Source organism: Lytechinus pictus, chromosome 10 (genome assembly GCF_037042905.1).
Source record: "Lytechinus pictus isolate F3 Inbred chromosome 10, Lp3.0, whole genome shotgun sequence".
NCBI lineage: Eukaryota > Metazoa > Echinodermata > Echinoidea > Temnopleuroida > Toxopneustidae > Lytechinus > Lytechinus pictus.
This window is the reverse complement of record NC_087254.1, coordinates 20,024,954-20,048,526: the sequence shown is the minus strand read 5'-3', so window position 1 is coordinate 20,048,526 and position 23,573 is coordinate 20,024,954. Positions and strand designations below refer to the sequence as shown.

Below are 23,573 nucleotides of genomic sequence, written 5' to 3'. Positions count from 1 at the left end.
CTTTTTATTCAAATCAGCTTTTGGTTGGGGTGGACTTGTCCTTTAAGGAATCATGATTTTTATAGATTGGAGAAAACTCAGATAGATAAAGCCCAATTCTGCATAGGAGTATTGACACTATATTAGCAAATGGTTGAGTTTAACATCCAGTGAGATAAGATGGATTGCTAAGGTGTTGATCATTATGACTTGTTTGAAAAAAAAAAAAAAAAAGGTTATTATGAGAGAGTTTCACGTAACATAAAAATGGACACAGCTGTTTGTCTTGGTCAAATTGATTATTTTCACAAGAATATCACGAGATGCAGGAGACTTAATGAACCAATTATCACCATGATCACATCATTGTCCCGCAAAAAAATGGCGAGCGAGGAAAAATATCATTTCAAACAGCCAAAATTGTCCAAAAAAATGAGAATGACATGCTTAATTGTTTTTTAAAGTTTGAGCTTTAGGAAAGGCTCCTACGCAGTTAATGAGATACGTGTAAAGGTGTATTCCGGATGTCAAAGTACAACGTCAAACAAGGGCGTTCCAAAAAGTCATGTCCTAAGATATAAATTGAAATGCAAAAGCTTTGCATTATCAGAAAATCGTTCAAAAAAGTATGAGGTATTCTGTAAGAAAGATAACTTTTGAAAGATTCGTGCTCAGGGGAAGAAAGGTTGAAAATCATTGACTTGATATTCTAGAAGTGAGCGACACCGGTACAAAGGAAAATATAAGGACAAAATAATAATTCTAACAAAGAAATTCAGAAGACAACTTCTTTGAAATAAACCTTGCACGTTGCATCTCGTACCATTGATCTATTTCACCATGGATGATTTTACGACCTCCAACACCAATTATTCGAACGAAAGCGCTCAAACGATTTCACGAATTTATATATTAACACAACAGGAGAAAGACTTCTACGTGTACGCTTATTTATTGTGCGCAATCCTGTCAATAACACTCAATTGCGTCAACTTAATAACAGTGCCAAGGGTTAAAGACTGTTTCAGTGACAACACTCAAGTTTGTCTGATGTGTCTCTCTGCTGTCGACCTCTTCACGGGATTGTTGTGCTCAACTTCAGGTGTTTTATTTATTTACGTAACAATAAGCAAGGGCATAGGTGACACAATTAATGTTCTTTGTACCGCATTTGTTTGGCAATCGATGTGGATTTTGACTTTGGCGTCTGTTGACCGCTACATGGCTGTAGCCAAACCACTCGAGTATACATCTCTTGTAACACGTAAAAGGATGACTGGTGCTTTGGTCACTGTCATGCTTCTTGCTCTTCTCATTTCTAGTGCATCCTATCTGCAGAGTGTCATCACGAATGAGTGTCACCCTTTCGGAAACATCTGTTTGTCAATTATCAAACCAAGCTTCGTCGTTTACAACATCATACCACTCTTGGCCGTGATCATCACCACGATCGTGAACGTTCGACTCCTTCTGATTTCGCGCCGCCATTCTCGTCAGATCGCCGCAATTCACGCCGCGGTTAACGCTGGTAATGTCGCACGCCCGCCCCCGGGTAGAACAGGGATGAAAGGACTCAAAACCGTTCTTGTAATAACCTGTATGTTTTATTTAGCTTGGATCCCAGGTACCATCATACTGCTTTTAAGACCTATCTCTTCTATCAAAGTTCCATCGGTCATAAGTATGGCTATGAGGTATGCGATTGTTTCGAATAGCTGGTGGAATGCCTGTGTGTACTTCATCATGAATCGGTCGTACCGTAGACATGTCGTCGAAATGTTTGGCTATCAGTTAACAAGGATCAAAAGAGTTTTCTTCTAAGGACTGTGCCCTAGAAGAATCCATCTTCGTAGGTACCCTGGATAATCTCAACAGAATGGCCACTCTCTGTATGGGGACTGCTCAATAAACACCCATCTTACACAACTTTCCATTGTGTGGTTGAGTAACGGTTGGACAGGGACAGTTAATCATACCCAGGCTTCCCTGACAATAAAACTCTGACGGCATGGTATGTATGGCCAAATACTTTTAGGACAACTTACTAGAGTCGAAATCGTTAACGTGGTAAATCCTTTTATTGGTAAATGGTTATGGTCGGGATTTATTTCACGTGCAAGAGTAGAAAGCATAAGTGCTAGTTGAACGAGGACTCAATGTTTTCTCCCAGGTACCTGGTATATGAAAAAAGGATAAATGCCTTACCAAAGAACATGTCGAGTACATTCAGATTTTCAGGTCGGTATATCAACGAGAGGTACTCCTTCGTTCTTGCTGACAACAGTATGACTGAAGACTAAGTCATCCAAAAGCATCAAAACTTCACTGGTGCACGATAAGCATGATAAGTGATTCTTTGAAATATAGTGATTCAGTCAGAATCACACCACACCGAATCTCACAACCATCATCCCTCCAACCTCTACAACTTTTATGCTCATTTCCTCTTACCATCAAAAGCAGTCCCACCCCCTTCATCAACCAATGAACTCTGGTAACTTCAAACGAAACAAAATTCATAAAGATGGTAAGTCGAGTTCACTATAATTTCACTATTTCACTGCCTATTCTCCTACATCAGTGGGAATAGAATAAACTGATATTCATTTCAAATCTGGATGTACCGTCGCCATACAAGAGTATTCCAAGAGTTTGAGTGAGGTGGTGAATCTATTGATGCGTTCAATTCATGTGATGTGTGTGGAAATCCCCCGAGGAAATAGAAAATGTAAAGAAATCTTCCAGAGTTGACCTGCGTTGCGCGTTCAGTCACACCGTGAGTTGTGCGTCAGAAGCAGGACAAGAAGAGGAAGAATGACGTGAAATGACAAAGATAGGATAAGAAAGAACATATATAACAAGATAGATAAAGGAAGGTGATTAGATGGTTATTTAGGCAAAAGTGCGAGGGACATAATCAGTTCTACTTAAAATAACAAACTTCGCAATGTTGCAATTCATATTTGCTCTTATCAAGCATTGGCTCCAAACTTTCTTCTCCGACCCAATTAGGTCGATCTTATTTTTTAGGAAAGTATTTTATACTGCAGTAGAACAGTCAGTTTAATATACTATTCATATAACCGATTTTTATTAATAATCAGGTGGTCCAATTACATCTGATCCATGAATCACTTATGCTAATTAATTGCCTTTCTTTGAGTGAATTGATTTATGCACACGATCAAGTTTGTATTAAATCAGGCGTTCCTAGTTCCCTCAACAATAACCATTAAAAATGGTAAGGTTACCCAAATTCAGTTCTTGTCCAACCTGCCGACGATACCATAAAAACCTGATGGTGGTTCATACGATTGTACGTAGAAGCGTCCTCCCGGAGTCACTCTTTTGACTGCTTTCTTTTGGATATGCATAAGGTAGCAAGATGCGAAATACCCTTGGGCAAACTTATGGAAGAACTCAGTGGTGTAGACCTTTCGTCGAGGCATTATGTTTCGGTAATAGTTGTGCTCTGGAATGTTGGTGAGGAACCCGATTTCACTTCCCAATCTGAATATTGTGTCGTTTTCGAATTCTTCGACAGTGAACACAGTTTTCTCCTTGGGAGTCTCATCTGTTTGTACCTGAAACCCTTCGTATGCTGGTTTTCCCAAATTAACCTTTAAACAGTCGAAATCAACAAGGTCTGTTACCCTTCTGCTGTCTTTTATTTTATTTATGTATTGTTCGTACATGTATTCTATGATATGATTGAACACGTCAGAGACCTTATAGGACTCTACCAGGAAGTCTTCGTTCTTTGAGAGCTCGCAAAACATGGTCAGAAATAGGGGGTACCTTGCCATGTAGGACACGGTTTTCATACTACAATTGGAGTAATCATAATCACAGGTTATGGCCTCTGGTTCCTGCAGTAGTCGGTCTGCTGATTCAAGGTACTCGTCACCAAACAACCATGTCAGAAGCTTATCGGATTTCTTCTCGTTGTGACCAAAGAAATTCTTCACAAATGCTACCACGTTTGAATTATTGAATCCTGTCAATTCGATGTGAGTATAGTCAGGGATATCGTCAAAGTCTGCTTCTCGCCATGGCCTACAAGTGACCAATACAATCGTGTTCCTGAATGATTTATATCTGAGAATATCAAAGATCCCTCCTTTAGTAATTTCCTTTAAACTTCCATCCACATACTCGTCGTATCCATCAAAGATAATGATAGCATTCTCTGGATTCCGGCTGACATAGTTGTCGATCAAGTCAGCTGTTATAGTACCATGCCGATCTGTTGGTACCAGACCTTGGTTCAAGATCTCCTGGCCAAGACTGTTTTTAGGGTCTACCAACCGTAGCTGAAGAAGGATTACAATAGGAGTGCATCTGATGGAGAATCCCCACAAACACCTACTCCAATCATGGGCTATTTTACAAGACAATGTTGTCTTACCGGTCCCTGCGTCGCCTGTAATGAGAACCCTCTTTGCAACTTTGCCGCTCTTTGCTTTCAGGTCGAAAAGCTCTGAATGGGAAATAGGTTTCCGTACCAATCCGTTTCCTTTGTTGAAGTCATGATTTAAGAGATTTAAATTGATGTACAATTCATCAAGCTTTAAAATACTGGAGGAGTTCCATGGAACAGTCTTCAAGTCGCAAACGCTTGACTCGTAGTAACTTATAAGATGCCCCCGAAGTTCTTTGATCTCCACTGGCAGGAAAAGTAGATTCAAACAGGAAACAGACCATATGGTACTAGCGATAGGGACAAAGAACGAACTAGCGTAGACCATGTAGACAAGAACCTTCTTCGTGGCTATGGGCCTTGTAGAGGCATATTCATCTGTGTTTTGCCCTTGTGCAATAAATTCACCTGCACAAAAGAACAAGTGCAAATGAGTATGTAACGTTTGTGTATTGACAATACCGATAGAAAGATAAATGCATACTACATAATATTCAGCACAAAAAACAGTTTATCTCGGAAATCTCTTGCAAATTTGTCCAAATTTGACCGCTAACGAAAAGAAAGAAAGCGTTAACAGAAATATTGAATTCTGGGGCTCAATATTTTACCAATGGAACGCATCTGGCAGTCTCGCCTGCGATACGCGATCCAATATAGCAGCCATAGCAGCAATGCTTATTTGGAAAATAACTAGGATGAATAATTATTCAAAAAAACACAATTCATGTAGTTCGATAACTCTAAATGACCGTTGACCTTGATATTGTGCCCTGAAACTCACTTAAAATGATCAGCAATGCATTGATCTCCCTTGTGTCCAAAATTCCATGAATTAGACCCATATCCACTTCCCAAGGTATAATGACATTTTAAAAAAATAACTTTTTAAGATTTCAGTGTTGCGCCTATAGTGTCGTTATGCTATGTAGGCGAGGCAATAAAACCATATCGTAATGCTATTTTTGCAGAAATTGGAATTTGGTGAACTTGCCTACATGGAATTGAATACCGAAAAATAAATAAACAAACAAAAAATAGAAACATAATGATAATCATAATAATGATAATTTTGGTAATAAGAATAAGAATAGTAATATTGATATATAATAATGCTGATATGATAATGATGATAATAATGATAATAATAATAATGCTGATAATAATGATAATAATAATGACAATAATAATGATGATCACCATCGTCATAAAAATGGTGATAATAAATAATAAACAAAATGACTTCTTTTAAAACTACCTTGCTGGATTCTGTCGGCGAGATCTCCGAGACCAGCAGCTGAGAGGCTGCTCATCAATACTGTTCTCTGATCCTTGGTGAATCGCGTTTTCCTCCTCCAACAATACAACAACTCCATGGTTCCAGAGAATGACCATGTCATACGATTACGTAACTGGTAAAACTGAACTTTGTGATGTGGGAAGCCTAAATACTGACCAAGTCTGCCTATTTCCACTCCAACCTCCTCTGCGATTGCCTGAAGTTCAATATCTGTTAAAACATCCATCGCTGCAACGTTCAGAGTATAGTCACTGCAGATGATCAATGTAAAGGGGCATCATGGACGGGTGTATCTACTTCCTTACCTTTTGCAAACCTTCATCTCTCAGTAGTTGTCTAGGGCAAATTGTGTCCGAATTTCGGAGATGGGCTCTTAATTGGGGTCTTAATTTCCCCTATGTTGCAAATCTGTCACAAGACCGCCATGTAAAACTGAAGTGACCAGACAATTCACGAATACGATGGCTAAAATACCAATGATCCAAACATAAACTACACTAAAGGATGCCAGATATCAACTACACATTATTTACTTAGGTTTGTGATTATCTACAGCAAGTGCATGGCGATACCTTGTTCATGAAGTATGCGATAGCTCGATACGGAAAGACTTCAATAGCCGCGTGAAAGACGCTATTAACAGATTCGATGAGGTTCAGTGAACTTGAGAAAATGATAATAGCGCTTTATTTACTCATGAAAAAAAAATACATTTACCTTTGGCCATGCATTCATAATGTGATGAATATAATAACCATTTGGAAAATATGTGCCTCGGCACATATTTTCCAAATGGTTCCCCCCCCCTTGCTTTTCATGCGGTGTACGCAATGGTGTCAGCATTACCAGTAGTGAAACACACGTTTGATGAAAATGACAATAAGTGAATCATATTCACGTATTCAGAGTAGAAAAAAATCTCAAATAGCGCATTTTAAATTTTATATCTAAATATAAATATATATATATATATATATATATATATATATATATATATATATATATATATATATATATATATATATAGAAATAGTCTGCTTCGGCATAAGGAATAGAATAATCACAAAAGGTTTAGTAAATGCCGTAGAGCTATGCTTCTTTTAAAATCTACGATTTTATTTCTACGGCATTTACTAAACCTTTTGTGATTATATATATATATATATATATATATATATATTGTAAAGAATTGGATGAAGAGAACAATGGTAGGCGTAGCTTAAATCAAGGTTCCCCAGAGCTATCTACCCTTTGGAAAAATTGGTGATGCCGAAAAAATGTCTCTGCCGGGAATCGAACCCGGGCCCCCAGCTTTGAACACCGGTGCCTTAACCACTAGACCACAGAGACGGGTTAGTGGCTAGGGCGACCCCGATCCGCTTGACCGTCAGATAGACAGATTTTCAACACTATACCAATTATAATTTCCTTTGTCGGGTGAAGGTGGGTTTCCTTTGTCGGGTGAAGGTGGGTTACCATTGTTCTCTTCATCCAATTCTTTACAATATTTAAATAAAAGAGTTGCCAAAGCTGTTGTACATGTATAACTTTACACATTTATATATATATATATATATATATACATCCACTTGGTATGGGATTGTTTGAGGTTTTATTTTTCGGCATCACCAATTTTTCCAAAGGGTAGTTAGCTCTGGGGAACCTTGATTTAAGCTACGCCTACCATTGTTCTCTTCATCCATTTCTTTCACAAAATATTTAAATAAAAGAGTTGCCAAAGCTGTTGTACATGTATAATTTCACACACACACACACACACACACACACATATACATTATATATATATATATATATATATATATATATATATATATATATATATATATATATATTGATAATAAACATGATAGCGAACTCGATATTGAAGAACCTGATTCACAAGATATGCTTTTACAAGATTTCCTTCACAATAAACATGATACAGCTGTTGAGTTAACTATATGTTTATACTGTATCAAATTGTTATATTTCAAATGTAAGTTTAATTGTAATTGTGATAGTGATTGAGATATAATTAAAAATGTACTGGTGTTGCTCTTATTGTGGAAATAAATGAAATAAAAAAATGATCGGCATAATATATTTTTGCCTCGATGAATCACATTTTTTTACAGCAAACAATGAAACACTTTTTATCAAGTTTAAGAGAGGTACGGGTAAAAGATTTTGGGGATTCTAACCGAAAAAAAAATGATTTCAGTGATAACATTGATTTTTAAACATTTCTGTGTGCGAATATTCTAAGATGACTAGTACAGGTACCATTCCAGCAATATACCCTTTGCAATATATTGGCATTCCGTTAATGTCTCATCCAGAAAAATTGTGGGGAAAAGTCCCCTTTCCCGCAACGTATTTTGGAAAAGGGAGGATGCTTTTCCAGCGTAACACACCGGCAACAGTCACTGACGGGAGATTTCCTACTTGAATATTATGAACAATCACTTACTAGTACTTGCTCTCTATCTCTGCCCCCCCCACCCACACACACACACACTCACACTCACCCCAAAGCGACAGATCATCATTTAACAACGCCGTATTATTCTTTTTTATTTACTTCCATCCATTAGACAACGATTTGGTGCAAGGAACGCTTAACCCCCAAGAATACTGTCGTGTTATGGAAACATCGGAAAAAACAACAGCATCAAAAATAATAGTAATAAAAAATTGATCTGCACAAAACAAAAGGAATGATGATTATATGGAAGTTTTATTCATTACCGATTTTATTTTTATTTCCAATGTCAAAATATAACGAAAATCATATCCACAAATAATTAAAATACATAATGTATTTATCGTGTTTTTTAATATTTTTTTAAGTGAAAATTAGTAGTCAGAACAAAAATAAAACAAAATAAATATTTAATATCTATAGTCATCATATCAGATATATGATCAGTCAAAAGAAAATCGTACTAAAAAAATTAAGCCAACAAAATTTAATGTCGTTTTAATTCAGCCACTAAATATGAAAACACGTTCATAATCATGATAATCAACTCGTAATAAAAAACATGCAAATTAGTTTTTTTTTTCTGGTTACCTTTGCAAGGTTGAATGGAGTTCACCTTTTACCTTGTAGTTGTATTGACTTGTTGTTTTATGTATATTTTCATATTCTGTTTGTTTATAACATTCTGTTTGAATGTGAGAAACATACATTTATCGTCATGATCCTAGTTATGTTGTGATCAATCGACTCCTTCAGTTGCATACTTACCGCGCTGTACGTATAAGCTGTTTGTGAAATCAATCAAAGCCTAAAAATGTCATACCTTTTTTTAACCACCGATTTTTTTTTTAATCCGGGTACTGAGAAGGGTGGTGAACTTTTAATGGTAATTCTAAATTTGGTAACTATCTAAAAATGAGTTCGAAAAAAATCAAATGATCACATGATCGAGTGAATCAAATCATGAAAAGTGAGCACAATTATTCTTGAAGAAACTGCGCAATTCCTGAGAACGAGCAAACTAAGCAAGGCGTTCCTGCCTATATAGTGATTTTTTTTGTTAACATCCCATTAGAAAACGTTCTCATTACTCTCAGGGTGCATAATCCTCGTATATATATATATATATATATATATATATATATATATATATATATATATATATATATATATATATATATATATATATATATGTATATATATTTCTTAATCAAGAACTAATTTGGCGCTATCCTCGAGGTTCGAATCTGGTAAACGCCGGGTTTGCACAAACAATATGTTTCAAAATGACCGACAATTCGGAAAATAAAACGAAGTCCCAAAGAAGTGTAACTAAATAGTCAAAAATCAATTAATATTTGATTTGGGGTTGAAATTGTTCACATTCTATGAGCGGCAATGAGACATTGACAATCACTAACTACGTATCTTTCTCTGACGTCACAATTACACCTGGTAAACTATTACTATCCAAGTCTTTACTCTCCGAGGTCTTTTTCGATGACGATGCCTTGTTGTCATTCTCCTGCTCCTCTTCCTCCTCGTCTTCAGGAATGGCACTCATATTGATAGAACCTTGGAGGCTCATACTAGTTCGGCTTACTGATCTAGGGACGATGTTGGCCGTATCTGATGTCGTCTCCTCGTTCACTTCACTGCCACTGAAGATTTAAAGAAAGGTAATGTCAGATAGCTGCACTAAAAAAAGTTGGGTGGTGTAAGAAAGAAGATTGATGAAGGTATACAGTACATGATGAACTAAATAATGAAGATGAATAGACATGAGATAATATTTATTTAGACAGAAGAGGCCCTCTTTGTTTCCTTTATCTTAATCCCCAATTGTTCGTATGCCTATAAAGTTCATCATCAATGTTTCCCTTTGTTGAATCATTTTTACTCTTCACTGTTTATTGAGGAGAGGAAATACGAATAAATGAGAAAATTTGTTGTAAACAGTTTAATCTAAAGTATGGTCATGATCATACTTATATTCCATAAATTTCCTACGGATGATAATTACATTTTCTTCATCCGATTACTAATTTGCAAATATATATTGTGTAAACAGTTCCCTCTCCCATTCCCATCTGCAACATTATTTAAATGAAATAAATTAATCAATGAATGTTCACAACAATCAAATCTGTACTTTACGAGCACTCAGCAGCGTACCTAGGATTTTCCAAAGGGGGGGGGGCAAATTTTTTGGAGGAGATTTCGTCCTCGAAAAAATTTGACAAGCAAAAAAAAATGGATCAGTTGTGACTCGTCAGGGGGAGGGATACGTCCTCTGCGTGAGTTGTGACTCGTCAGGGGGGCAGGGATACGTCCTCTGCATGAGTTGTGACTCGTCAGGGGGGGGGCAGTCTGTCCCCCTGCCCCCCCCCCCCGTTAGGTACGCTAGTGCGAGCACTGCTTTTTGGACCCCAATCATTATCATAATTATACTTAGTAGCGTAATGAGCCAAAAACTTTGAGGTGATCTAAATTTGGCGTACCGCGTAAAATTTATTCAAAAAACAAAGTTGCGAGCGAGCAAGGCGAGCTCGCAAAAAAAAACGGATAGAATTTGACATATTCAGAATATTCCGAAGATTTCACCCTTCTCTCTTTCATTTCCTCTTTTTTCTTGATCTTGAAGAAATTGGAGGGGGCAAGAGCCCTCAAAGCCGCCCCCCTTACGCCACTGCATATACTTTATTTTGCCTTGTTTTTCTACAAGTTCTACTGTGTGCCCATAGATTAAATAGGTAGTTTTCGCATTTACTACGGGAAAGTCCCTACAAACACTTGATTCCTTTTGAAATGCAATTAAAATCACAATGGGGAGCTGAAAGGCTTTTGACGAAAGTTAGTGAAATGGCAGAGCAGATCATACGAATATTTGCACCGGACGAACAATTGCAAATAAGTCGTTGTCTACAGTCAAGAGATTCCGATGCTGTCCCGGTCCATCAACTTTCGACAAAAGCCTTTTAGCTCTCCATTGTGATTTGATTTGCATTTTTAAAGGAATTGATCGTTGCAGAGAGTTTCCCCGTAGTAAATGCAAAAAAGTCCGGAAAAGTATGAGTTAGACATGAACATGACAAAGTACTACCTTTCTTCATATGAACTTGTCTCCTCCCTCTCCTCCTTCGTCTCGTTCCTGCTCTTCGTTGGCCTGTTCGGTTTGCTTGACATTGGTCTCATCGGAAGATCTTGAGCTGTACCTTTCGTCTGAATCGCTTTCCCACCACTTTTACCGGCTTCAAGAGCAGTCTTTGCCTTCTTCTTTTCTCTCCTCTTTTCTTTCATCTTGGCGTGCTTGAGCCGTATGAATGCGAAGATGATGACGCCTATGACGAGTCCGACCCCACCGCAGATGAGACCGATACCAGCCTGTCCAGCTCTACTGGTCACCCAATGGGAGGTGATCCCCACAAGAAGTCCAATTCCGACCATTGCTAAAGCCATGATGCCAACACACGTGTGGAGATACTTCCAGGATGTTGATCGTACCGTTTCCTTCGGCTTCTCAGGGGCAGGTCCCAAGTCTATGCCAATATCACGTGCCTCTGTACCCCTCATTGCCAGACCTGCACTCTGAGGGCGGGGTGTCGTTGGACGAGCCAAGGATCTGGGGTAGAACTCTGGTCGACTCGGGTCGTAGTATCCATATTTCATACGCTTCATTTTCTCTTTTTCCTCACGTCTAGCTGCTGCGAGATTCATAGCCCGCTGGGCTCGTACTCCTCTATACTCGTGTTTTCCCATTTTTGTTTGTACAACTCCAAAAAGGTGACAAAAAATCTGTTTAAGGAGTCACAGTTTCCAGGTTTCAGGGAATGATGGTCCACAGAGTTTATTGTGAGATCATTCGGTTGACACGAAGTTTATTTCATTATAACTATTGATATGAATGTTTTGGAAATCCAGGGTTGATCAGCATGTATCTCCAAGGTTTGGTCTTCCGTCATGTCCACCTGCAAATGAGTAAAATTATAATAAACAAATAACAAACTTCGTTGACATTTTACACTCTCCTGAGCATCACCACCACTACCATGATCATCATCATCACCATCACCACCATCAACACCGCCATCATCTTCACCATAATCACCACCACCATCATCATCACCACCACCATGACCACAATCACCATCATCATCATCATCATTACCACCAACACCATGAACACCATCACCACCACCACAACCATAATAATCATCCTTATCATCACCACCACAATCATCAAAACCAATACCACCACCACCACCACCACCATCATCATCATGATCACCATCAATAATATAATCATCATCATCATCACAACTATATCACCACCAACACCACCAACAACACCACCACCATCGTCACCACCACTATCATCATCAGCAGCATCGTCTTCATCATCATCATCATTTATAACAACACATCCATTCACTATCTATCCTCATGTATGTGTTTTTATAGTATGCCGGGGCCCATGTAAAACAGTATTTCAATTACCGATGGCGCTATCCTACCATGGAGCTATTACAGTGTTTTATAGCTCCATGATTCTACTATAAAAAGTAAATGAATAAATATAAAATGGATAAATAAATTACTACCAGCGCCACCACAGACTGTCATTACCAAGAAAAAAATCATTTCATAGTTTACACTCCCAAGGAAACAGAACATGTATATTGAGAACAGATGAGATTAGTATACAAACATAGGATGTTTATACACAAATTTTCACATACATGATTGTAAATGGAGATATAATTATGAATATTTGTGGAAACTGTACTCTAATTAGGCATAACAATAACCAAGTCAACTTACCATAAAGCAGCTGATCCAATGACGATAAACTTGTATTTCTGGTGAAAATACTCCAATCACATTGTTCACCTTTGCACTATTGATGTACAATGTGTCGTATAATCCACCCCTGTATAATCATAGCTCAAATGCTAACTTGAACGTCGCAAATTAAGTAATTTTGGTTAGAAGTTTCTCGGTGAGTATACACTTCATCTGTAGGGTTTCCACCCTCCTCCTAATTTATTTTTTCTTAAATGACTCCATTCGTCTTGTGGATGACGACTTAAAAACGCAACGAGGTTGCAAAACGATCACTTATCGTACACGTAAATAGATTGCGGTAAACGGGGCGGTCGGTCTTTTCGGGTAGAAGGGCGATCTTACTGATATTGCAAACAATGTCTTGAGATGGCAATCGATATTTTAATTCCTTTGTTACGTCATCTGGAAAGTGCTCTAAGAATAGACCACAAATCGATATGGAAAGTGTACCGTAAGATCGATATTTAACGTCGATAGGATTGTAGAAATGAAATCATTTAAGTAATCTCTCTTTTATTTTAACAAGGCGAAAGAAATATTGAAAAACAAGATCTAATCATATTATTTTTTATAAATGTTTCTTATATTTATTATTCAAATTTAGTACAAATTTTTTAGGGGAATCAGCCAAAGTCTAGAACGTAATTTTAGGGATGTAATATACATGTAATTAAAGTTTATAAACAATTAACAATCACTGCTCTAAATACACTTCATTATTTTTTTAGAATAATGTTATTCAGTAATATTACAAAATAATGATAAGTAGGCAATTAAAAATACACACGACAAACAATTGAAGGTAGACCGTAATGTTCTTGTCATACATGCAAGGTATAATGATGATAATAGCGCACCAGTCCTTCTTTCATGTGCTCGTAAAATTGAGCTATATATATTATCATCATTATCACATGATTCGTTGGAATAGAAAAATAAATGCTTTACATGATCCCTGATGAAAAAATGATAATAATCTGACATATAAGTAATATGGTGCTTCCTTTTTTTTTTTTTTTTTTTTTGTTATATGTTTTTTTTTCTTTTGTTTTGTGATGGAAATCGTAGGGTGAAGTATAGCAGCTACGGCATTTTCCTTTATTTATATATATATCAAAATTACAAAGTAAAATATGAACGGATTATATATTCACTTAAATTGTTTAACGATTTAATGATCCTTCCCTGGATCACTCTTTTGTGGATGAAAAGAAATACATGGAAAATAAATATCTATACATGAAGAATAACATACAACATGAATTTCATTTCAGCCGGTATATTGATAGGTCTGAACTTGAAGTCGATTTGTCCCCGCATATTTCGTACCCCTTTGATTCTAATGTTTAGCGTAATATTTATCAACCGAACCCAAGTCGAACTCCGTAAAACATTAAACGTAAAAACATCCATTGGTTAACAAGATAAAGGGTGAGTCAAATATCGCTTGATCATATTCTTCATCGTCGTCGTCGTCAACATGATCATAAATTGACAAATCTGCAGGCATAGACCGTTGGTTTTAACAGTGGAGCGTTGTGGCCCAGCGGATTAGTCTTCGGACTTTGAAACAGACGGTCGTGGGTTCGAATCCCAGCCATGGCGTAATTTCCTTCGGCAAGAAATTTGTCTACATTGTGCTGCACTCGACCCAGATGAGGTAAATGGGTACCTGGCAGGAATTTATTCCTTGAAATGACACCGCGCTGTAAAAGGCTGCGGGGCTAAAGCCATGGTAATAATATCCAATGAATCGCATAGGGATGCATTTGGCAGTAATATGCGCTATATAAGCATGATGGTATTATTATTATTAACATACTGCATAGTACAGAGTCTGAAGTAATGAGACTAGATTCACCCATGTATCACGGTTGCTTCTTACCAGGATGTTGAGTCTAGTCTCCACTTTAAATTATTTTGTTTATACGTTTCGAATGTGTGTTTGTGTTTTCCGACGAATAGATTGTCGTCGACTCTTTTAATATCGGCATATTTTAAAACCAGGGTTCACCGTACCCTTAGGTCTTCCCAACATCACTGGTCTCGTTGAGTTCCACCTTTCCCGTTACTGCATCATCATAGGACGGGGGAGGGGGCATGTCTTCTACCTCTGGGGTGGGTTCGACCACGCCCTTGTTGCTGGTATCGGGTGGTGGAGGACGGGCGAATGGGTAGCCCATTGGCGGTGCCGTAGCCATGTTAACTCCAGGGTATATCGGTGTAGGGTCTACGCCTGGCGCGTTACTCGAGGTTGGTGGGTACGGGAGAGATTCGTTTGGTACAGGAGATGGGTTGGGTGACCCTGGGAAGCTGAAATGGATAAAAATGATATTCGTCAAAATTATTTTCATCATTATCATTATTATAATAATTATTATTATTATTATAACTATTATTGTTATTGTTATTATTATTATCATCATCATCATCATCACTTTTATAATGATGTCAGTGAGATAAAAACGAAATAACGAAAACATTACTTAGATTTTAATACAGCAATAAAAATAGAAAAGGAAGCTCTAATGTTCAATCCCATCCCTTAAATCACTTGAATTGAATAAGAAAAGAAAATTCAAAGTTTACTTAATGAATTCTGAATGTCGGATGTAAAGTAAGCAGTGCTGCAGGTCACTGCATTTTAAATGAAATACTTCAGAAAAAGACAGCAATTATATATATTTATGAACAACACACACGATGCAAGAGAGACGATAATGTCACACATTCACGTCGTTGAAATTGTATTATCTGAGAAAGCAAATATATTTCGCTACTGGTAAAATTAAAAAGAAAGAAAAAAAGCTCCCGTCGGGAACATGCTAGGTTACAACATTCATTTTTTTATTGAGTTTTGAGTATTATGCTTGTTTGTTTATTCATTTCCACCTAACGACATCAGCTTGCTATTGGGCGCTTGAACTTGACATTAATTTTTTAAGATAAAAAATAACAAAAGGAAGGCTAGTGCCTGTGTTTTAAGGAAGACACTAGAGCTGTGCTTACTTTTGTAGCAGATTTTGGAATGACTGGGCTGTGTTTGGTGGGACCTGTATATTGAAAGTATGCGGTGCCATGTGGCGTCCTCCAGGCAGTACTCCACTGGTCTGGAAGACATATGATGTGGTATCCACACCTTGTGAGGCTAAAGTCGATGGCCCTCCTTGTATGGTTACAGCGGGTACCATCTGGTTCTGGACAGGAACTGTAGCCTGAGTTTCCCCTGCATTTGGTGGCGGTGTGTCTGAATGATTAATGGCGTGACAGATTACGATGAGGAGTATAACACCCCAGCATATTCCCGCAATTACAATGCCAACTATTCCGGCGATGCCCAAGAAACTGTAAGTCCAGGCTCCTAGAGTTCCGAGAACTGCGCCGACTATGAGGCCAAGAGTGCCCAGTATCACCAAAAGTACGAGGATGCCGGCATTTGATGACGTCTGTCTGGGAGCGCGTATACCAGGCCCATCGACTACTGAGATAGTGTTGACACCATTTTGGTTGTTCCACTGTATACCAACGTTGACGGGTCCGTGGTTGAAGTTACCCCCACGATGATGACGTCGGTTGTTCCGATTATGAAAATGATGCCGAGCTCCGATCCCGTGATTTCCGAACCCATGGCCTCCGAAACCATGACCTCCAATGCCACGGTTTCCGAACCCGTGACCTCCAAATCCATGTCCAGCTCGCCTTCCTCCAAACCCACCTCCGGCACGCCGTCCTCCTATAGGCATGATCCACTTATTCAATTAACTCTGTAAACAATTTTAAAATAGAGAGTGAAAAACAAATTACACTATCATGTTGATTTCTATGCAATCATTATATCAAAGCTTGTAGCAAATGGACACTTAAAACAAATAGCACCCAACATAAAAATATTATTTACAATACGAAAATGTTGAGATGCATTCGATTCCAATGTCTTTTTTCTAAAAGAAAAAGTTCATCCGGATGAGAGTCGGTTTAACAAAAGCAAAACGAATAAACTGTATTAATGAGGGCTGAACGAAACGAGAAGACATAGAAACATGAGCATGGTTTTTGTATTCTTTGCTTAATATAAATAGTAGTCTGAGTGCAATGTCGGTTACGAAGGCTATACAAAGTGAACATTTTTTTTCAGTCTTATTGTTATTTTATATATTGTTATTATTTTTATGTTTGTAATATTATCTTTATAAGCATCTTCGTCATCATCATCGTCGTCGTCTTCATCACCATCCTCATCATTATCGCCATTTTTCGTCATTATCATCATCATCCGCCTCCTCCTCACCATCGTCATATTCGCAATCGTTGTCATCATCATTATCTTTATCATCATCATCATCACCATCATCATAATTCCCATCATCATCATTGCCGTCATCGTCATTATCGCCGTCATCGTCATCATTTAACATCATCATCCTCTTCTTCTCCACCGTCATCACCATCACTATCAGTATTGTTATCACCATCATCAGATTTTGATCTATCAAAACCGTTGATGATCCTCCAATTTTTCAAAAAAATGCGTCCCTCTTATATATTTCTTCGTTTTGGGATTTTTCTGGCACTTTCATCATCACTGGGGGCTATTGATTGGATCTTTGATGGATATGGATAGGTTTTACTGTACAATGTATGCAAAATACGTGCTTTTTGCTCTCTTGTTGGGAACTCTTCTCAACGCCTGATCAGCGATACTAGTACAAAACGATGGGAGTAGAATACAGACGCTTTTTCCGGTCACCCGCATAACGTACGACAGGGAATCATTGATTCGGCTTGCCGGCGAGAGTGGCAGGGTCGCCCCTGAGCTAAGCTGCGATATTCCAAAGGAGCTGAAGAGACGTAAGAGAGGAAGGAAAGGAGGAGTTAGAGCTCGCCTACGGAGGAGATGTTTTCGTCCCCCATTGCCCTCTATAATAACAGGTAACTGTCGTTCATTGAGGAATAAATTGGATGAGTTGAAGGCATGTATGAATTTCAGATATGAGTACCGTGATAGCTGCTTACTGTGTTTTACAGAAACTTGGTTTTCATCAAAAGACACTGAAACTGATACAGCCATGGATGGTTTCATCTGTTTTAGAGGGGACCGCACAGCAGCATCAGGAAAGAGTACCGGGGGTGGTGTGTGTGTTTACATTAATGAGAGATGGTGTCATGAAAGTAACGTCACTGTGAAAGATACCTTCTGTTCAGAAAACATTGAACTTCTCTCTATAGCAGTTCGTCCACATTACCTGCCAAGGGAGTTTAATAATATTTATGTCACTATTGTATACATCCCACCAAGTGCGAATGTTGATCTTGCTGCCACAAAAATCCAAAGTACTATTCATCAGAATTCTAATTTTTCACCAGATTCGGTGCAGATTGTGTTAGGTGATTTTAATAGCTGTGATCTGCATACTGCAATGCCCTATCTGTATCAGTACATTGACCTACCAACCAGAGGGAACCGCACATTAGAAAAATGCTATGGGAATGTACGTGATGGTTACAAGGCTGTAGCCAAGCCGCCCTTGGGAAATTCCGACCATAATATTATCCACTTACTTCCGCAATATAGGCAGAAACTCAAGCGTGTGAAATCAGTAACAAGGAAAGTAAGGAAGTGGAATGAGGACACAACGGAGTCATTGAGAGCCTGCTTCGAGTGCACCGACTGGGATGTCCTCGTGGACTCATCAGCATCTCTGGACGAGGCAGTGAACGTTGTCACAGGCTACATCAAGTTTTGCGAGAATATGTTAATCCCTGAGGTAACAACAAAAATATACCCTAATAACAAACCATGGGTGGACAAGAAATGCAAAGACTACATACACAAGAAAGTTCAGGTCTTTCAGAATGGTGATTCAGTGAAGTCTATTGAGAGAGACTTTAAGAAATATATCAAGGATAGGAAAAGACAATTTGGTAAAAAAGTAGATAGGAAATTCCAAGTAGGAAACTCAAGAGATGATTGGAAGGGACTGAAGGTGATTACAGGGTTTGATGTAAGAAGCAAGAAATGTAATATCATAGGTGATGATGTTTTTGAGTTTGTACAGAATCTGAATGAATTCTATTGTCGTTTTGAGAGGATTTTTCATTCTCGGAATTTGGTGGAAGGTGTACAAGGGTGTCTACCACTAAGTGAAAGAATACTTGTTGATGTTGGAAAGGTTAGAAGAGTTATGGAGACAGTCAAAATGAACAAGTCTATGGGTCCTGATAGTATCTCTGGCAGACTTCTTAAAACATGTTCACAACAATTGGCCCAAATATTCTGTCTTTTGTTTCAATGGTCTCTTGACACTTCACATGTTCCAGACCTCTGGAAAAAAGCTATAATCATTCCAATCCCTAAAAAGTCAAAACCATGTGTGCTCAATGACTTCAGACCGGTTGCACTGACTCCCATAATCATGAAGTGCTTTGAAAAAATAGTGAAAGAAGTCTTGATGAAAGAGACTGTAGACTATCAGGACCCTCTCCAGTTCGCATATAGAAGAAACAGAAGTGTGGAAGATGCTGTTGCATTCTTAACACACACAGTTTGTAGGCACTTGGAAGAGGCTAAGACCTATGCCAGAGTATTGTTCATTGACTTCTCGTCAGCATTCGATACAATTGTACCACAGTATCTGGTTGAGGTATTACACAATACCATGCATGTGAATCCTCATTTATCTTGTTGGATAGGTGACTTTATGACAAACAGATCACAAACTGTTCGTGTTGGTGATACCGTGTCAGGCGAGAGAAGCTTGAATGTAGGGGCTCCGCAAGGGTGCGTGTTGTCTCCGTATATCTTTACCCTTTTGACCGGCACCCAGAGTCTGTGTAACCCGCCCTCATATGCCCCATCTTGCCATATTATTAAATATGCAGATGATACATGTATCATAGGGCTGATCAGAGATAATGATGAAACGGTATATAGACTCTGTATCGAAGAGTTTGTGTCCTGGACAGAACAGACATCATTGGAACTCAATACCCAAAAAACAAAAGAAATGATTTTTGATTTTCGTAAGACTAGGGGAGAATATCCACATTCACCTGTATATGTTCATGATGATGGTATTGAACAGGTGTCCGAGTATAAGTATCTTGGAACGGTTGTAGACAACAAACTCAAGTGGGACGAAAACACAAGACAAATTTATGCTAAGGGCAACCAACGCCTATATTTCCTTAGGAAGCTTAGATCTTTTCACATGAGAAGTCAGACCCTAGTACTCTTCTATCAGAGTGTGATCCAATCTGTGCTATGTTTTTGCTCGATTGTCTGGTTCAGTGGTCTAACAGAGAAAAACAAGACCAAATTGGCAAGGAAAGTTTCACAATCAAGCAAGATCACTGGGATTTCTTTAACAAAGATGGAAGAAATTGTACAATCGGCGATATGTTCCAAATTCAATGCCATTGTTGAGGATGAAACTCACCCGCTCCATGGGGAGCTAGTCTTTAACAGATCTGGTCGCATTAGACTCACAAGGGTGAGAACAGAAAGGTTCAGAACGTCCTTTATACATTGGGCATCAAAGTGCTATAATGCAAAATTTGTGAGATAATAGACAATACTATTCTAATCTAATTTATTCACTTAATGTATTCATGTATCCACTTAATAGCTCCTGGTACCTGTCTGCATGCTTGAGTACCCACCTTAGATCGCATTGTTCCACTGTGGTGACACTTTGTTTCATACAGTGGGTCAGTGGTTGGTGTCGTGTCGTGGGTGCTCAAGCATGCAGACAGGGTATATTTATGTATATTTATTTTATTGATATATTTATACTACATGTATGTATTATTTTGATGTATTGTATCTATAGTTTGTGAATGATTATTATTATTTTTTTTTTTAATGCACTTTTTGTTAAGAAAGGAGTCCGAGGACAATTTTTGTGTTTTTTATACATGACAATAAAATGAATTGAATTGAAATTGAATTGAATTGAATTGAGGTGAAATTTGTTTTTTTTTACAGGAAAATGGCAAATTTCAAATGGTTCACATACACTGTTAAAAAAACCATAAGATTTTACAGAAGAAAAATAAAAAAACAGATTTTACAGAAAGAAATTACCAAATTATTTTGTAAATTGTTATACACTGTAAAAATGAAGTGCTAATTTAGCACTTACAGTGCTTGTATAGTGACTGCACTACGAGTGCTGATTTTCTAGTTCAAATATAAACTAGAAAATCATTTTCATTTTTCATTTCATTTCAAATAAACATTGATTTTCCTCCATTTTACAAAATTTCTTCATTTTTGTTAACAAGAATTCATATGAAATCAATTACCATAAAGAATATAAATATATACAACCAATGTGTACAGAAGAAGGCGTGGGTCCCTATAAGCACATGCTTGTGGCGGGATACGCCTGTGGACATCCAATACAAAGATCAGTACTCGTACTGCAGTCACTATACACATGATACAAGCACTGTAAGTGCTAAATTAGCACTTCATTTTTTACAGTGTGTGCTCTAGATTCCGTTGCAGGAATTTTTGTTTTTTAATTAAAAATTTTCTAACAGTGTACTATATATTTCCCCTTTATCTTTCTCCATGTAAGTTTGCCTTTCCCATTTTATCCTTCTAACGGATCTATAATATTTTTTCTTGCTATGTTTTTTTTTCCTTCAACTAATCAATCTTACTTCTGTTAACCCCTTTATTCCTCCCTTTTCGGAAAAACATGAGAAAAGAATTCACAAAGAAACACATCTACATATAGTTATAGTCAGAACATTGTGTACCCCAAAACAGTATTATTATACGCCTGATTGTTACAATTATTTGTTGTTATTAGGTATGTATGAAACCAGAGAAGATGGCATTTTTCATCTATGAATATACCTTTTGCGCTGTGGCTATGTCTAAATTTCCCATCCCATCCGTGTCAGTGTCTTATTCTTGTATACCTTTCATAAGGTCTATATGAACTTTTTGTAAATCTAAGTATAATCTACTTCCAGAATTTCAAATGCAATAAAATTTAACATAACTTTTAGATCAATAATCAATGACACATACAGTTGATATCATTGGGCCTCTGCCTATGAAGGGAATTTTTATTTATTTTATCTCTCATATCAAAATATGAAAATAAAATAAATCAAATTTATTTTTTTATTAGCTCCTGAATGCAAATGCAAACACGGTGCATGATCAGTAATAAGCCTGGGCGGCACTGTGCCACAGCCCACTATCATCATAAGCATTGATGCCTTAACAATCGAAATAATACGCCGAATTAGGCCAAATTTAGAAGTCACAGTAATTATAAATCATTTCGTGAATGATTTCAGCCTATAGGGGATGTACGAATATAAAGCATTAGCAGGAGAAAATCATTTGCAAACATTATCGCCCGGGAATACCATATTAACCTGTTCAATGTCACACGCACCGCCATCAGATTTAAGATATCAACATAATAAATAGAAGTTTAATAAAACTAAAAAATAATAACATGATAACTTACGATGGATAGAATATTACAGCCGTCCGACAGCATTATGTACGATATGAAAATTTTCGGTAATTTAACGAAATATGCAGAATGTACAAGTGGTTTGATTTTGGACAAATACCAAACGCCGCCTGCCAATATCTTTTTAAAAGGGCCTATATGTACAGAGTGACGTCATATGACACCATGTTTATTCCTGGCAGTGATCGGTTTTTTCCTCTCTCTCTCTGTTTGCTCTAAAGGTTTGCTCTCATTGTCAGAGACTTGACCTCATATTATTATGAAAATGTGAATGCCGAATATGAAAGTTTAGGTGCTTTGAAACACGACGGAAAGGAAAGGGGCCAAGCGTGAGAAATTGAGCCCAATTTATTACAGATTAAACCATTGACTGTCAATGTCATTGTCATAAGAGCTTTCGAAATTTGGAAAGGGGACGACTGTGACCAAAGATCAAATACAACGGAGATTAATACGCAAACTCAGTTTGTAACATGAAAGTATTTTTTTCATCATAATAAATGTTCAATGACTCTCTTCTAAGCAGTTTTTTTTTATTGCGCTTGCGTTAACATTGAAAATGATAATGTTGAAAATGGCTTGCGCCAAAATGAAATATATTGGCCATGTTGGCGCAGTGAATAGGAAGTTTTCTCTTCGACGCGCGACGGATTCAAGAATTAAACATGGCAAATGCCCTTCATCACTAGCGTACCTACGGGGGGGGTAGTCTGCCCCCCCCCCTGACGAGTCACAACCATTGCAAAGGACGTATCTCTGCCCCCCCCTGAAGACCTTTTTGCCCCCCCCCCCTGACGAGCTTGACGACCTTTTTTGCCCCCCCCCCCCCCCTGACGAGCTTGAAAACCTTTTTTTTTTTTTTTTTTTTGCTTGTCAATTTTTTTTCTGGTTCGAAATCCTATATTTGTGGTTGAAGACCTTTTTCCTTTTTTTTCTGCTTGTCAAATTTTTTGGCGGACGGATTTGCCTCCCCCCCCCCCCCCCCCTGTGGAAAATCCTAGGTACGCCACTGCCCTTCATGACAAAGAACAACCAAGAAGTTTT

At 37.8% G+C, this 23,573-nt stretch overlaps 3 protein-coding genes across 3 annotated transcripts; all 3 read right to left on the bottom strand.

Moving 5' to 3' along the window:
• Window positions 1-2,511: 2,511 nt before the first annotated feature.
• Window positions 2,512-6,289, bottom strand: LOC135155672 (uncharacterized). The gene is made up of 2 exons (XM_064105519.1): window positions 5,658-6,289; window positions 2,512-4,807 (listed from the first exon to the last, which is right to left on the bottom strand). Exons 1-2 carry the CDS (start codon window positions 5,923-5,925, stop codon window positions 3,237-3,239), a joined length of 1,839 nt encoding a protein of 612 aa, XP_063961589.1. The 5' UTR covers window positions 5,926-6,289; the 3' UTR covers window positions 2,512-3,236.
• Window positions 6,290-9,325: 3,036 nt separating this feature from the next.
• Window positions 9,326-13,345, bottom strand: LOC129269234 (uncharacterized). The gene is made up of 3 exons (XM_054906706.2): window positions 13,003-13,345; window positions 11,285-12,149; window positions 9,326-9,842 (listed from the first exon to the last, which is right to left on the bottom strand). The coding sequence occupies exons 2-3, from the start codon at window positions 11,938-11,940 to the stop codon at window positions 9,602-9,604; spliced, it is 897 nt and encodes a 298-aa protein (XP_054762681.2). The 5' UTR covers window positions 11,941-12,149; window positions 13,003-13,345; the 3' UTR covers window positions 9,326-9,601.
• A 730-nt stretch (window positions 13,346-14,075) lies between these two features.
• LOC135155856 (uncharacterized) lies at window positions 14,076-22,669 on the bottom strand. The gene is made up of 3 exons (XM_064106140.1): window positions 22,521-22,669; window positions 16,036-16,790; window positions 14,076-15,339 (listed from the first exon to the last, which is right to left on the bottom strand). The coding sequence occupies exons 2-3, from the start codon at window positions 16,767-16,769 to the stop codon at window positions 15,048-15,050; spliced, it is 1,026 nt and encodes a 341-aa protein (XP_063962210.1). The 5' UTR covers window positions 16,770-16,790; window positions 22,521-22,669; the 3' UTR covers window positions 14,076-15,047.
• Window positions 22,670-23,573: the final 904 nt, after the last annotated feature.

Bases quoted from the DNA above. Each gene is read 5' to 3' on its own strand.
- LOC135155672 (XM_064105519.1), bottom strand. From the start codon at position 5,925: ATGGATGTTTTAACAGATATTGAACTTCAGGCAATCGCAGAGGAGGTT. The intron at 4,808-5,657 runs GTAGTTTTAAAA...TCTTTTGTGCAG, and splicing joins CGCCGACAGAATCCAGCAAG to GTGAATTTATTGCACAAGGG.
- LOC129269234 (XM_054906706.2), bottom strand. From the start codon at position 11,940: ATGGGAAAACACGAGTATAGAGGAGTACGAGCCCAGCGGGCTATGAAT. The intron at 9,843-11,284 runs GTAGTACTTTGT...TTAAATCTTCAG, and splicing joins ACAAGTTCATATGAAGAAAG to TGGCAGTGAAGTGAACGAGG.
- LOC135155856 (XM_064106140.1), bottom strand. From the start codon at position 16,769: ATGCCTATAGGAGGACGGCGTGCCGGAGGTGGGTTTGGAGGAAGGCGA. The intron at 15,340-16,035 runs GTAAGCACAGCT...TATCCATTTCAG, and splicing joins TTCCAAAATCTGCTACAAAA to CTTCCCAGGGTCACCCAACC.